A 15,580-nucleotide genomic window follows, 5' to 3' on the forward strand; every position below is an offset into this window, starting at 1 on the left:
TGTAGAGATGGGGATCTCGCTACGTTATCCAGGCTGGTCTAAAACTTCTGGCCTCAAGCAATCCACTCTCCTCAGCTTCCCAAAGTGTTAGGATTACAGGCATGAGCCACCATGCCTGGCAGTATTAAATTTATCATAGCAAGGGAAACAACAGAAAATAAGGTTCTTATATGTACCTACTATGTACCCACAAAAATTACAAATCAAAAATTTCATTAAAAAAAGATTTTTTAAAATTTAAACCCAATCTGCCCTCCTAACATTTCCACCTATTATTTCCAGATCTGCTCTCTGCAATCAGAGAATAATCTAAACCCACTTCCCCATAGGTACCCTTTAAACACCTGGTAGTTGGGATCAGGTTTCCAAGACTTCTCCAGCTTGAGCCACTCCTCATGTAACTTGGGTTCCAGAGCAGCCCTACCCCTCTTACCCACTCCTGTGTGTCACAGAATAAAACTCCAGTGGGGTCGCAGAGGGAAGGAACCAAGCAGTCACTGAGCTAGGTGTTACCTGCTGCTAATTAATGAATGGATCCCAAGAGGTCATTCCTCCTCTTTCTGTGTGTGTGGGGTGTGGTATATACACGTAAAAGGGAGAGTGAGTTTAATGACTCACTTCTCCAAGCCTTGGTTTCTTATCTGTAAAGGGGGAAAACAATACCTTTGCTATGAGAATCTGTAGTTAAGGAAATAACATAAAAAGTACAAACTCCTACACTGGGGGTTATGACTCACGAGCCCATTCAGTTCAGACAGTGGCTAAGCATTGGACCCACAGAGCCTGACTGTTTTGAGTTCGAATCCCAGCTTTGCTAGTTAATGGCTGTGTGACTTTGGAGAAATGACCTGACACTGCTGTGTTGGTTTTCTCCTCGTAAAACAAAGGTAACGACAACATCAGTCTTGGAATGCATCTTTATAAGCATGAAATGTACTGCCCAGCACTCAATAAATGTTCGCTGTTAGGCATAATCATCCCCTCTTACTCCTTCGCAAGGAGATAAGGACTTCACTGAAATGAGGCTGATTCATTGAAAAGTGAGGACATCAAACCAAACTGGTCATCTGTTACTAGAGTGAATTGCCCCAAAATACTCCCCCCTCCCTCTAGCAATGGCTATGTGCTAGGCGCTGTGCTCAAGGCTTTGCAGGCCCCGGCTCATTTCTCCTCATGGCTCAATGAGGGAGATACTACCTCAGGCAGAAACGACATTTAAAAGATGAGGAAATAGAGGTTCAAACAGGTTGAGTAACTTGCCTAGGGTCACACAACAAGGAAGTGATGGAGTCAGGACTCAAACCCAAGTCTGCCTGACTCCAAAAGTCTGTCTTGTTCTTTTAAACAATGTCCTGTTCTTTTAACCAGCTCCCTACCTTGGGCTCGACTCCAGCTGTGGGGGACAGGAGGAAGCCAGAGCCCTTTCTTCCTTGACAGCACGGCCTGCTGTTTCCGTGAGGTGGGGAGAAGGGGCGATCTGCTGCTTCTCTTGCCCACCCCTCCACCCTCCTGCACACTGCCCCCTCCTCTTCTGTCAGCCTGAAAGGGTCACTAGGGACCCCAGCTGCCACCCCTTCAGTTCCCTCAGGACCACTCTGGCATCTGGTACCCCTGCTGTTGGCTGGGTTCTCAGCCCCTGACCATGAAATGGTTCCACATCGATCTACAGAAAAAACAGCCACTTTGGCCGTGGGCCCTGATGCATAATGTCATTATGGAGTCAGCAGCGCATCCCGTCCCATTATCGCCTGGCCAAGCTTTTCCAAGGCCAGCCTGGCTGCAAATGGCTTTCTCCTGTCTAGGGGGGCCACAGCTGCTGTTTGCCCTCCACTACCGGAGAAGAGATTTTATCTTTAATTGACACTGGCTGTCTGCCACCCCCTTGCCTCGGCTGGCCCAGGCTCCAAGTCCGATCTTTCCTTACACTTCAGGAACAGGCTTCCGCTGGCTGCTCCCCTCTCCTCGGCCATGCCCTCCTCACCCTGCTGTTCTACACTGCCCGAGACAGCTCCCAGGTGTGTTCGTATCCTTTCATGGTGCAGCTGGACACGGAGATCTCAGAAATCTGTGGAGAAAAGTCTGAGAGTGACGGGAACAGGGCAGGGAGGGAGCTGACACTGTACCACTACTATAGGTCATGTCACAGGTAGACACATGACACCAGGTCAGGCTCTTCACTCTATCTCTGAAACAGGGGCCATCATTATCCTCTAACAAACAGGGAAACAGGTTTGGTGAGTCACCCCCAAGTTACCCAGCTAGCAAGCAGCAAAGCAAGACTTCAAATTAAGGCCCCTACGGCCCTACGTGGATGCCCAAAGTAAGAGTGAGGAGTAAGACAAGAATAAGGAGAGGTGAGCAGGCAACCAGACCCGCCAGAGCCCAGTGCAAGATGGAAATGCAGGGCCCCTCTTCAACCATTATTAACTTCATCATGGTGACAGCCAAGCATTAAACCCAGCGTGGGGCCCTTCTGAGTGGCTGCACAGGTTGCACACCCATGAAGCTGGCCCTGCACGTGCCCCTACGTGAATGTGAGCGGGATAACAACAGTGAGAGCCAAGGACCACATCTGACCATCACTTGCCATCTCCCTGTCCTATCTAGGCCCAGGATGTGTTCACTCTCCATCTGTAACTGGTCTCCAGTTGTGCCACCAGTCTCTAGTTGGCCTCAGTTCATCAGCCATCCAGTCAATAACTTTGGCATCCCCAGAGCCTTGGCCCATTTAGAACTGGTACAATTGCAGGGAGGAGGGGAGGCCCGCTGCACAAACAGAATACAGTGGAATTCCTTAAACAAAAAACAATCTTTTCTTCCATGTTATGGCAGGGGTTTAGGGACAGCAGTGGAGATTAGAACACTGTCTGGGACTCGGGGTCCTGGGTTAGTCCTCTTTGTGTGGCTGTGGGCTGATGACTTGTCCTCTCTGAGCACTAGTCTCTCCCTGTAAAATGCAGGGGTCAGGCTGCACTGACGATTCCTGCTGGAGTGGGGTTATGCCGAGTGTGTGCACTCCTCAGGTGTCAGGGGTGAGAGCCCCAGGAGGTCCCGATAGACACAGAGCCAGAAAGGAGAGGCAGAGGCAGGTGCTCACACAGCAGGAGCAGCAGGATGCTCCAGATGTCTTTATTGGGGCTCGAGCACAGCATGACAGTTGGAGGCATGCAGACAGGGCACAGGGCCCAGCCTGAGCATGCCCCAGACACACACGAGAGGACAGCTTTAGAAAAGGACTGACCAACACCAGGGAGGAGCAGGGAGGGAGGGCCCAGGGAGGGAGGGCCCAGGGAGGGGCAGAGGCCAAGGCTGAAGGGGTCACCTGGCCTCTGCTATTGCACGCATCCTCTGGCCACTGGCCAGGAAGTACAGTATTGCAACTGGTTTCCTCTCGCCCAAGGCTTCCCTTCTCAGACCCCCTGGGACAGATGGGCAGACAGATCCCTTCCCTGCCCATCTGCCCAGCAGCATCTTTGACAACAAACAGACGAAAGAGACAGAACAAAATCAAAAATAAAAAAGACAAAATGCCCCCCCTAAGTCAAGGACATAGATGGGGTGGAGGAAGGAGTGGAGGAGGCTGCAGAGGAGCCCCCTGGAAGTCCCCCCACAACGAGGATGTGGGGTGGGAGGTAGAACCCCAATCTGGGGTGGGGTGGGGCTAGTGAAGCAGTGACCATGGGGGGAAGTCTGTCCTTCAATAGACTTCACCAGGTTACTTGCTGACAGGGGAAACACCCCTAAGACAGGAGCCTGGGACCACCCAGCTGGACTGGCAATTCCCAGATGCACTTTTCTTGGGACCTTCCACCCACACAGTCAGCAGAAACAACAGAAATCAGTGAAGGGGATGGGAAACTCTGGGTGGGGCAAGGGCTTAGGGAGACAAAGCCTAACAAAGAAGACAAACCACCAATAGCACGTGCACTACACACAAGAGTATAGTATGTATGAATATAGATACTATATGTGCATATATATCTCTTCAATGTACAGTAGAACAGAACATCAGACCCAGATGGCTCTGGGCCCCGAGGGTCGCATGGAAGGTTTTCCACCAGTCCTGTGCAAACAAGGATATCTGAGTCTTTCCCAGCGAAAAGATTCTTGTCTGGGTTCCAGAGTTGCCCTAAGCCTCTGGCTTTCTGTCTGTCTGCCTGTCTCTCTCACGTTGGTGCCGCTTTAAGAGAGGGTGAGGACTTCAGCCTGGGCATAGTTGGATGAGAGGGCGTCTTGGCAGGTCTCTGTGTTTAAAGAGCACAGGTGTGAGACACTGGGACGCACGCTTTTGGCTCAACATTGCCTTCTGGGTTGGGGGGACAGGGAGTTCAGCAAAAGTAAGGGAGAAACAAAGAATGAGATGTTAGAAGGAAGTCAGCTGCTGACCCACAGGGTGTGGGCTGAGGAGCAGGCCAGGAGCAGAGCTGGAAGGCATGAGGAACCCAGGGCTAAAAGGCCAGGAAGAGCATGGATGGGTCAGGGAATGGGGTGAGCCCTTCACCCCTCTGCCAACCCAACTCTGGTGACTCAGGTGATGTTGTAGCTCATCGCCATATCTGTTCAGGTAACCACTAGCTCCAGGAACCACTAGCCTCTTAGGTCTTCAAAGCTCCAGTGCAGTGGAGAAAGGGACCATAGCTCTGCAGCCTTGCATGGAGACAGTGAGGAAAGTTCCTGATGTGGCCTGTGGCTCACAGGCCATCACCCCAGCTGCTGCCTGACCAACTCGAGCTCTCCCCCAAGTAGCTCCATCTGCTGTCACCACCCTGGGATATTCCATTGTCCCAAGGAGCTGGTGAAGAAGGCTCCTGAGTATGATGCCATGTCGTGCCCAGCCCCCTTCCTCAATGTGGCAGGAACAGAGTCCCAGCAGTTGGAGGGCATGCAGCCTCAGGTGAATGCTGAAGGGGAAGGTCACGGAGGACGAATGTGCCTGTCTCAGGAGAGAAGGTCAGGAAATAGTACCTTATTGAGAAACCCGACCCCTCAGAGAGCCCTTTTGGGATCCCATCCTCAGCCTGGGATGTCTATGACCTGGGTCTTTCCTTCCCCTACCTTACCGGTGGGAGCACAGGTAGGGCAGGTAGGAGTACTGCTGTCCCAGCTGCAGATCTGGGTCAACAGTGGAGGTGGGAGTTCCAGACCTGCTGGGACAACCCCTGTAGCTCTTGGGTCTGAGGTCTAGGGCTAGGCCTTCTGTTAAGGCAGAGTGCAGATGTGGCATCCAGACTTCACAGTTTCCATCCTGGGCTTTGGGGTGCCTCTATCACCTTTCTAGGGAAGTGGTGTCCTCATCTTGGGGTGATGCTGTTTCCATCTTCTTAAGACTGTATGCCCCAGTCACCTCCTTAAACACTGCCCCTTTGGCTACGAGTGTTCTGGGCCTCTGAGTGCTATCCTTGAAATCAGAGGAGCTCAGGGTTCTTCAGAGCCCCACTTCTGAGGACATGCAGACAGAGCTGTGGTCTTGCCCTGGACTCCCGTCTGCATAACTTAAGCAACACCTGCCACTGATCCCCACTCACTAGGGGACAGGGGAGTGCCTCTGGGCTCCCTGCAGGCAATTAGGCCCTAAGATGCACTGGTGAGAATGCCTGGGTTACTGAGGGGACTTGGATGGGCACTGTATGAGGCAGAAGGAGTCACAGCAAGGCTGTCAAGTGTCCCAGAAGCCAGGGAGCAGAGCAGCACATACTGAGATAAAGGCCTTAGATTGCTTTTCCACTGGCTTCCATGGACTCTCCATCCTCAGGGACCTCTGAGAGTTGGGGAAGGGTCTTCCTAGGAATCTCGTCCTGGATTCTTACCTATTTGACCCACCAGGGGTGGGGCAGGGATTTCAGAGGGTGGCACTGACCAGAGCAGAGCAGGCCCTCCTCTCCTCTCCCTGGAAGCTCTGCGAAAGGGCAGCCTAGGCCCTGCGGCCAGACCATGGCCTCCCCTCTGGCTCCTGTCAGCCAGCCACTAGGTTGCAGTGCTCTTCCCTCTGGTTCTACCTCTCAGAAGCCCCGAAAATTGGCCTCTAGGTTGCCAGTAGCCCTGCTACAGACTGGAAGGTGAGGTTGTGAACTCCTACCCAGACTGCCTCCCAGTTCTGTGGGAAGGGGCTGAGCTCCAGCTGCAGGGGAAAAGCGTCTGACAGCAAAGTAGTGGGTGCAGGTCCAAGTCTAGTCCAAGGAAAACAAACTCTACTCTCAGATGGTGGGTGGGAGAGAGCCTTCTCCCAAGGAGGGAGGCCCAAGGCCTGGGTAAGCCTGACGCCTGTGCAGGCGGCCACTTCCTGCGGCAGTGCCTGGTATGCAGGGGTTCTGCAAATTCCTGGGCTCACCCTGCCCTTTCCGAGGGCCCTGGGCAGGCCCAGAGGTGCTAAGAGGTAATAAGGGCAGACAGTCTACTCAGTCCGCCTGCTATCTGGGTTCTATCTCTCCCAGATGAAGCCAGAGAGCCAGGAGGGATGTGTGGGAGCCAGCTCCCCGAGGCATTAGGGCTCCAGCCTGGCACTGCTGCATCTTGTCGCCCAGGGACATCTGTGCCCACCATAGGGGTGCCATGAACAGGCCCAGCCCTGTGGGAGGGAAGAGAGGGAAGGAGGCGGTGGGTGCCGTGGAAACTTGGGCTCCTGACAACTTGAGGGCTGCCACAGAAATAGCGGCCTCGGTTCCCTGAATCAGAAAGGCAAGTCAGAGGAGAAAATAGCAGTGGCATCCCTGCTAACCTGCATACCCGGCTTGTGGTGTCCCTGTCAGAGTCCAGGCCCTCTGTGCCAGAGAGCCCTGTCACTGTTGGGGGAGTGGCCCTCACATCTCCATCCTGTTCCACAGGCTTCCCCATCCCTGTCACTTCAAGGGCCTGCTCCCTCCTGAAGGGCAGTTGCATGGAGGCCCCCACATCCCCTCTTCTCAACTCTTAGGAGTCAGGTCACTTCATTCTCAAAGCAAGTGGGAGGCAGGCCCCACAAACCACTGCAGGGTAGGGGTAATCCTAGCACCCACTCTGAACAGACCTTTCCAGAAGGACATTTCTGCGTCTGCCCAAGACTGAGGGAGGTGCCGAGATGGGGACACTCCCGGCACAGGCTTTACCCAACACCCCAACCCCATGCAATAATCTGCTCTGCCTCTGCCCAGCCCTGATGCTGCCCTGCCATCCTATCTTCGCCGACCATGGAAGGAGCCGATCTGGACTTTACTTAGTCATTCTCTCCGCAAAGTTGCATAATCTGACTCTAAAAATTGCCAGGCGCACGGCTCTGCTGTCAGGTCTAATTCCCATCAGGTGAAACAGGAAACGTCTTGGCTGAGGCAACCTTGTTCCTCAGGCTGGGAGTGGCAGGAGCAGGTGGGGGCAAGATGGCCTCTGTCCCCACACTTCCCCTCAGCTGCCCCTGCGCAAGGTGTACCCCTGCTCACCCAGTGACTCACAAACCTGTTGTGCTCCTGGGCTCGTTAGGTAAATGAATACACTTAATTATAGAAATTAGATGAGTCTCCGGTTCTGGCAGGAATACGGAGCGCAGAGGCTGGGTGGGAACGGCAGGTGACTCAGAGGCAGGGCTGGGAGTTTGAGGGAGAGGGAGAGAGAAGAAAAACTGTCGCAGAAGCAGGGGAAGCAACGTGGAGAGCGATGCCGCAGCTCGGGGTGCAGAAGGGACACCAGGTGCTGCCAGTGGGAGTCACCACTGAATCTGGGCAGAGGCTTCCTGAGGGAAGGGCCTCCCTCGCCTAGGCAGCCCGCCCACGGCCTCCACCAAGCCTGAGGCTACAACGCTAGGGACCGCCACCTGCGCCCCAAGCCAGAGATAGAAACCATCAGGCCTCTTCTCCCAGGGCAGCACTGCTCATAGGCACTGCCCTTCCAAGGAGTCAAAGCACCTTTACACCAGCAGAGATGCCCCACATGACAGCCTTGTTCCTTGCTGGTCTGGGTGTGGGGTGGACAGACAGACAGACAGACAGGCTGTTTGGCTACTGGTTAAAGGCTATGAGGAATGGAAATACATTCACAGTGATTAAAAATATTAACGTAGGCCTGACTGCTCAGCAAGGCCGACTGGCCCCAGGCCACTGTGCACACATACACGCCTGGTGGCTGAGACTGGCCCTGGTGGGACCCCAAGAGGGAGGCAAGGCTGAGAGGCAGGTCCGGGGTGTGCACCTACAGCCCAGGAAGAGTCCAATATGGGGAGAAGCTCTGGGATCGCTCTCCCCTTTGCTCTCCGGTTCCAGAGCTGAACCTTTCGGGAAGCTGAAAGCTATGGAGGAGAGGCTCAGGGCCTAAGTTCTCCTCTGTCCTGACTGCTCCCTCCTGCTGCCCCTGTGGGCCCTGGGGAGTCCGCGCTGAGGGCATGGAAGGGCACCTGTTTGTGCGCATGTGCCCAGAGGTGAAGGTGCAGCTAAGGGGCAGAGTGACCAGGGGGTGGGCCGGTGAGGGGGTGGAAGGGGGTGAGCAGGAACTTTCTCAGAGGGTAGGGCGAGCTGTATCGTGATGCCAGTGGAGACAGCCCCAGGCTGGTTCCAGCCGCTCCAGCTATGTTGTTTAGACTCCGGGACTTTCCACAGCCTTGGTGAAGAAAAGGCACATGGGTCAGTGGGCGCAGCTCCTCAGGGTCCATGCTCCAGGAGACACTGCAGGGCAAGTGGCCCTGGGCTGGGGTGGAGGGGCCTGGCCCTCCTTGACTCTCCCTGGTCTCTAGGTCTCCTGGACTCCTGAGGACAGACTCCAGAGGCCCACACCCAGCTGACTTTTGTCCTGTCCTGCCCCCAGTTAAGCTCCCCACTAGCTCCTTGATAGTCCAGCTAGACAAAGACCCCACAGGCTCCAGCATCAGCCTTCTTGACTCTAAGAAGCCCTAATTATAATTAGCACCTACCACCATCCTCCCAGGGAACTGACACTCTGACACACGGGCCTGTGTGGAGGAGGCCCAGGCCCACTCACTCCTGGTCTTAAGCGTAACCTGAGTGTGGAGAAGTGCGGCACAGTACAGTGTGGGGAAAGTTGCCGAGTGCACATTGGGAGTTTGGCGATGTTAACTGCCACGCTTGCTTAGCAGGGCCGGTTTCCCAGCAACCCACCTGTTCCTCTCGAAGGTCACTCTAATTGGCTGAGCTACATGCTTGTTGCCAAGAAGCAGTGTGGAGGCATCTTGAAAACAGAGCAGCCAGGCCCCACAGGAACCCCAGGGATATTGGATAGTGGGATGCTGGCTCCCCTGCCCCATGCACATGCACATGAAACTCCTTCCCCAGGTGCAGTCCACTCCCAGCACCTCGTGGTCCCTCCTGACTGGTACCCTCATGGCCTCTTCCACACCTATTTCCACTGAGCCCCTCACAGCCCAGGGAGGAAAGCAGGTGTGTGTGGCACTCAGCTCTGTGTGTTCAAGTCCTACACAGTGACCGCTCCTTCCAGATTGTCCGCTCAGCATAGTCCAGCCAGAGCAAGGCTTTGGGCCTGAACAGGACACAGTGGAACCCACTGCCTGTTTGGGATGGTAGGCAAGAGAGAAGGCCAAATCCAGGGCCCAAGGATAGGACACAGGGGTGAACAAAGGAACACAGGCGAGGGTAGAGGTCTGAGCACCCTCCATCTGCAGCCTTTTGTTGGGGTTGCTGGACCACCTCCTTCTAGGCACCAGATCGCGATTCCTGTTTCTGCCAGTCCACAGAATACATGCCCAGCACAGCTGGACACACACCTTTCAGGGGCTGGTTAGACTCAGGGTGGCCTGGGGCTTCCATGGGAACAGTGGTACTGAAAGGGCTGAGAAAGAAACTAGAAGGTGCCCACAGAGCCTGCGTGGGCTGGCAGGCCACGGGACATCTTCAGAGGGATAGAGGCATCACAGGCTATTCCTGTAGCTGCCACTGCCCTTTCCTCACTCAACCTAGTTTGGGTCTGGAGTTTGGGGACAGAGGGAAGTGGGGGATGGGAAATCCAGCTGGTTAAGAAGTGGCGGAGAACCTGGGGAAGAGCTCTGTTTTGGAGGGAGTCAGGGTTTACTCTAGCAATAGGCAGAACGTTGAGGGAGGTTAGGTAACAGGGACAGGGCAAGGGAGACGAATAAGTGATCGAAAACTGGGTAGGAGGGCCCGGTCCTAAGACCCCTGGTTCTCAGCCACCACGGGCCCTCCACAATCTTTGGTCATTCCTAGCTCCACAGCCTAACCTCTGCCCTTGCCTTGCTGCAGGCTTAGGGCCTGGGGATGGAATTTCAGCCTTTTCTGACAAGCAGAGGATGGACTGCTCCTTCTACCTCTCCAAATACTGAGAACATTCCTCAGATGGGACCCACTCTTCCTGCCCACCTACCCCACCCCCTGGTCATCTCTGGCACTGCCTCAAGAGGACAGTCACCCCCTAGGTGCTTGCAGATGGAAGTCTGCCCATCCTGTGCTCCAGGACCCCTGGCACAGGATGGGAGGATGTGTGGGGCTCCCTGACTCCTGAACATTGCTGGTACCTCAAGGGGTGACCTACTTGGGAAGGCTTAGCTGTGTTTAAGGGAGGCCTAGGGAGAGGCTGGCAGTGACCCTGTGGAATGGGGCCTGAAGGCAGCAGTGGGAACGAGAGGTAGAAAGAGATGCAATGGAAGCATCAGGCGGGGACCCTGGCCTTGCGTGCTCTCAACCCTCTAGCGCTGCTCTTTCCCATGGGCAGCTGGACGGGAGCCGTGTGCCCTTTGAGATGAAGGAGGCCTTTCTAATCCAGGGACTGGGAGATCGGGTACCCATTCTAAAAGCGAGAGTTCGTCCAAGGCAGAGGAGATGGCGGCCATGGTCTCAGGGGAGGCGGGGACCTCAAGCTCTTGTGGGGGGACTCGGGAGACTCAGCTCTGTGGGGGCTCCCCCCCGTGCAGCTTGGGAAGCCATACCTTTCCGGACACTACCATCGGCGCAGGCATAGTCCCCAGCGCTGAGCAGGAAGCAGGCAGCTGCCTTCTTGTTTCTGTCTCGAGTGGTGGAGCGTCGCAGGGCCCGGCGCTCCTCAGGGGTGGGGGAGGAGGCCAGGGGTTGGGTGAGGCCAGCTCCCTCCTCATCGGACAGCACTGCATTGGCATCACCATTCTGCTTAGAGTCTGAAGGGGGCACACAGAAAGGAGGCTGCGTGAGGGGCCACCCGGGCCTTGCTCGTGAGTCATCTGGGGTCTCCCAGACCCAGAGTGTTACTTCCTCAACCTCAGGAGGGGCCTAGCATCTACCTGGGAGGCAGTGTTGTCAGAGCCAAGGAGCAGAAGGCAAAAGGCAGGATGCTGCACTTGGTGTAAAATGACTTCCCTCCCAGCCTCAGCCTAGGGTCTCTCCTCGGGGATGAAGCCACAGCGCAGAGGCCCTACAGCAGCGACTCCTCAAATCTGCCTGCTGACGGCTGCCCCAGGAGATCAGCCCAAAGCAGGCCGCAGACTCTACTTCCTCCTTGGGTCTGGCTCAGGCTGACTCTTGGATGAGTCTGCATTCCCTTGGAGAATACCTGGCTTGTTAGGGGTGAGGGGTGGCATGGCAAGGGTTAAACCTATAAAGTAGTATCCATGCTTTCTCCCTGGATGACAGTCATTCTTGTTCACTGGGCATCTAGGCCAGAGTCCTGTGCCCAAAAGGCCTAGAGCCCTCTGCAATTAGGGCTGACCTTTGAGGAGGATACCATGGGAAAAGCTCCGACGCAGCTCCCAAGTGCTGTGGGCTTAGTCCCCACCCCTTGCCTCTGTCAGGCAGTAGCACAGGTGAAGCTGGGCCCTTGGATCTGGAGAAGGGGGTGCTACTCTATCTGAAGACAGTGGCCCTGCCATTGGCCAGGCATGCCCTTACTGTGGCTGCTGTCAGGGTTAGGCTAAGTGCAAGGCTGATAGGGCCACAGTTAAGTGTACCTTGAGCAGCTGACTTAAGGACTTCTACATTTTAATACTGGGATTCTCTTTATGCGCTGAATGGGCCTCAGAGTGCAGCTGAAATTCCCCGGGAGATTAATATTCACAAATTAGGAAGCAGTGCCACTTTGGTGGGGGAGAAATGGGAAGCCTGATGGGTGCTATTCTATCAAGGCCTTTGGAAGACCCAGGCCCCTGACATGACCCCAGGGAATAAGTGGACCCGGGCATGTATGATAGGCACATGCCAAAGGCCACAGGTGAGTGTCCCAAGCTAGGCGCCTCTCCTGCAGGGTCAGTCCCACTTTGCCCCAGAGCTTACCCATAGTCTCCTGGCTCCAGTCCAGCTCCCCATACCAGGAATTCCATACCTTTCCCAGGAGCCCAGCCTACACATAACAGTCAGGATGCTTTTCCCTCTCTCCAACCTAAATCCATGTTGTTGGGGATTAAGCTGTTTTCCATTCGCCAACTCCTGATTCAGGGATGGAGATGAGCTTTCTTGGGATGGCCTTTCCCATCCTTGAGGGACAGGATTCAGATGCCCAGGCTCTCCCCTTCCAGGGCACAGATATTGGTTTATTCCATGTTCTTCCCCTTCCCAACACTGTCTGGGCCACTCCTTCCTCAGTTCCTTTCCACCCCATGTCAAACCCTGAGCCCAGGACTCAATCTAGCTTGTGCTGAACAGAAGGCAGCCTCCCACTGCTATTACGTTATCACATTTATTAGGCCGAGACACCAGACTCGAACGTTTGCAAAGAAGTGATTCATGTGTTGACGTACCTTGGAAGAACAGCTGCCCTGCTCATTGGCTAATATTGACAGTGCCTGACATTTGTAAAGTGGTTTTAACTTCTCAAAGTACTTTCATATCTGTCATTCATTCGGGTCTCTCAAAATCTTGAGGGTAGGGTATGATATTATTCCCATTTTACAGGTGCCTAGAGATGGGGGGTGACCGGCCTCAGGGCACACAGCACAGTGGCCAAGACTGGATTTAAAACCAGGGCGTCTAATATACAGCCCCATGTACTGCTCATCACACCCTACCCTGGGTGGAATACTCAGTCCAAAGATCCGATGTTTGGGAAGCTATTAGAGACCCAGCCAGAGGATAGAGAAATTCGGCCTCAACACCCTGCCCTCATAAAGGCACCTCTTATGCTTACGGAAGCCCCACACAAAACACATGCCCAAATCCCAAGGGCCGAGGTTCATTTGGAAACTCCCTAGGCCACTGGGGGAAAAGGGATTTTCCTTCCCAACCCCTAATCTCACCTGCCCGTTTCCTCTCGATCATACCCTCTTCCCGGGCAGGGGGGCTGGTATCACTGTAGGTGCTGTCCCGGGGGGAGGTCTCCTCAGACTTGCAGTACATGGGCGACTCCAGCTGGGCCGGCCGTGGCACGTGCTTCTTCCGCTTCTTGGGCAGCTTCTGCTTGGCCATGGCCAGGGAGTAGTACATGCCAAAGTTGTTGACGATGACAGGCACCGGCATGGCGATGGTAAGCACGCCAGCCAGCGCACACAGTGCCCCTACCAGCATGCCTGACCACGTCTTGGGGTACATGTCTCCATAGCCCAGTGTCGTCATGGTGACCACAGCCCACCAGAAGCCAATGGGGATGTTCTTGAAGTCGGTGTGGTCATTACCCCGAGGGTCGGAGGGCCTGGCCCCGATGCGCTCAGCATAGTAGATCATGGTGGCAAAGATGAGCACGCCCAGGGCCAGGAAGATGATAAGCAGCAGGAACTCATTGGTGCTGGCCCTCAGCGTGTGGCCCAGCACGCGCAGCCCCACGAAGTGGCGTGTGAGCTTGAAGATACGCAGGATGCGCACGAAGCGCACCACGCGCAGGAAGCCCAGCACGTCTCTGGCTGCCTTGGACGACAGGCCGCTCAGCCCTACCTCCAGGTAGAAGGGCAGGATGGCCACAAAGTCAATGATGTTGAGCAGATTCTTGACGAAGTCCAGCGTGTCGGGGCAGCACACAATGCGCACCAGGAACTCCAACGTGAACCACAGCACGCATACACCCTCGATGTAGGTCAGGATGGGCTCTGTCTCTACCTCCCGCCGGAAGTGCACGCTGGTGATGTTCCCCACGCGGAGGATCTCTGTCACATTGCGGTCGATATTAAAGGCCTCATGTGTCTCCAGGCAGAAAGTGGTGATGGAGACCAGGATGAAGAAGAGAGAGGCAAAGGCCACTACCTATGGGCAGGGGAGGAGAGCAGGGGGCAGCTGTCAGATAGGGATGGATGGGCCCAGCTGGGGACATGGACTTCTGCATGAAGGTTACCAGAAAGGGCATTCCAGGGTGAGAGGTGGGATTAACATGTGGAGACAGGGCTGGAAGTCCCTCCTCAGAGGGTCTTTATCCATATGCTTGGGGGCTCTCAGGCAATGATTCCCAATCTTTGTTACAGAAGACCGAAGCTGCTCTTGGCCGGAAGCAACTGGTCAGGGATCTACAGCTGCCAGACCTGCCTTCGATAGCTTTGCCCACCTCTGACCCATATGCATTTTAAGGCTTGTCAAGCTGCAACAGGAATCTTGTTACAATGCACTCCTGATCCAGAGGCTTGGGGCAGGTCCTGTGATTTTGCATTTGTAACAAGCACCCAGGTGAGGCTCTTTGTCCATGCACCACAGTTGCAGTAACTGGGCTTTAAGGCAATGGTCCTCAAAGTATGGTCCTGGACCAGAAGCATTAGGTCTCTGGTCCTTTGGTTAGAAACACAAGTTTCAAACTTTACCTAAAGCTACTGAGTGAGAAATGCCGAGGGGTAGCATCCAGCAATGTTTTAACAAACCTTCTAAGTAATCCTAATGCACACTAGTTTGAGGTCCACTGTATGAAGGGATGCTCAGAGGCAGGATGCTGCAAGGAATGACCCTGGACCACTTTCTGCTGGCTGAGCCTATTAGCCATAGTCTCTTCTTCTGCCTCTCACCTTAGGATGTCCCCTCTGACTGCCTAGATGGTGAGGAAGTCCCCGAAGGCAGACAACATGCGCACCATGGCAGTGGAGAGGGTGGTCTAGTTGCAAGAACTAGTCTCACTCCTTCCTACAAACTGACATTTCCTGGAACTCTGAGCTCCAAAGAAAAAGGAATCACACCCATCAGCATCAGAGTGGCAGGGGCTAATCCCGACAGCTGCTGGGATCTCAGCTAGAAGGATGACAGCAGCACTCGGCAGAGGAACGGCGGCTGGGTTTAAGTGTCCAATCATTATGAATGGAGATGAAATGCATGTGTAATAACACCAATTATGGAGCCTTCATGTGTTATTCATGCCGTGCCATCCACCACTGTCAGGATGCCCACTGATGACGTCCAGTCTCATGCCTCCTGCTGCCGCCTATCCTGCGTGATGGCTGGACTGGGCTTCCTCCTTGACCAGATATGGCTGTGCCTAAATAGGTGGGTAAGGGAGGTCTGTGGGCTCATGGTACCATTTGGTAATCCCCAAGTCTGTCTGACCCACCCTGATTTCCACCTGGCTGCGTGGGCAGGCACTGGCATGTGCCCATCCCCTATCCAGTGAGGACTCAGAGAGGTTTTCCGCCCTGGGAGTCTGCACTGGGATGGGGAAGGCATACCTTGTTCTTAGTACTGCAAAACACCAGTGAAGAATACAAGGGGACCTGGGAAAATGAAGCAAGCAGCAGCACCGCCAGGGCTTCTGGAGCAGGAGAAAGTTTGAG

At 54.7% G+C, this 15,580-nt stretch overlaps 1 protein-coding gene across 6 annotated transcripts in view; it reads right to left on the reverse strand.

The window, feature by feature from the left end:
• LOC105479247 (potassium voltage-gated channel subfamily C member 4) overlaps positions 1-15,580 on the reverse strand; it is a 26,596-nt gene continuing 11,016 nt past the window's right edge. For 2 of the 6 annotated variants that reach the window (XM_011737166.3, XM_071097433.1), the window contains 3 exons: positions 13,145-14,081; positions 10,874-11,077; positions 6,872-8,559 (listed from right to left, as the gene is read on the reverse strand). In XM_011737166.3, coding sequence (XP_011735468.2) covers positions 8,393-8,559; positions 10,874-11,077; positions 13,145-14,081 — 1,308 coding nt within the window. In that variant the 3' untranslated portion in view covers positions 6,872-8,392. Of the gene's footprint in view, positions 2,066-3,092; positions 4,934-6,871; positions 8,560-10,873; positions 11,078-13,144; positions 14,082-15,580 lie in introns of those variants that run through there. The other 4 variants (XM_011737169.3, XM_011737168.3, XM_011737167.3 and 1 more) reach the window with 4 other exon arrangements.

This window comes from Macaca nemestrina, chromosome 1 (assembly GCF_043159975.1).
Source record: "Macaca nemestrina isolate mMacNem1 chromosome 1, mMacNem.hap1, whole genome shotgun sequence".
Classification (NCBI taxonomy): Eukaryota; Metazoa; Chordata; class Mammalia; order Primates; family Cercopithecidae; genus Macaca; species Macaca nemestrina.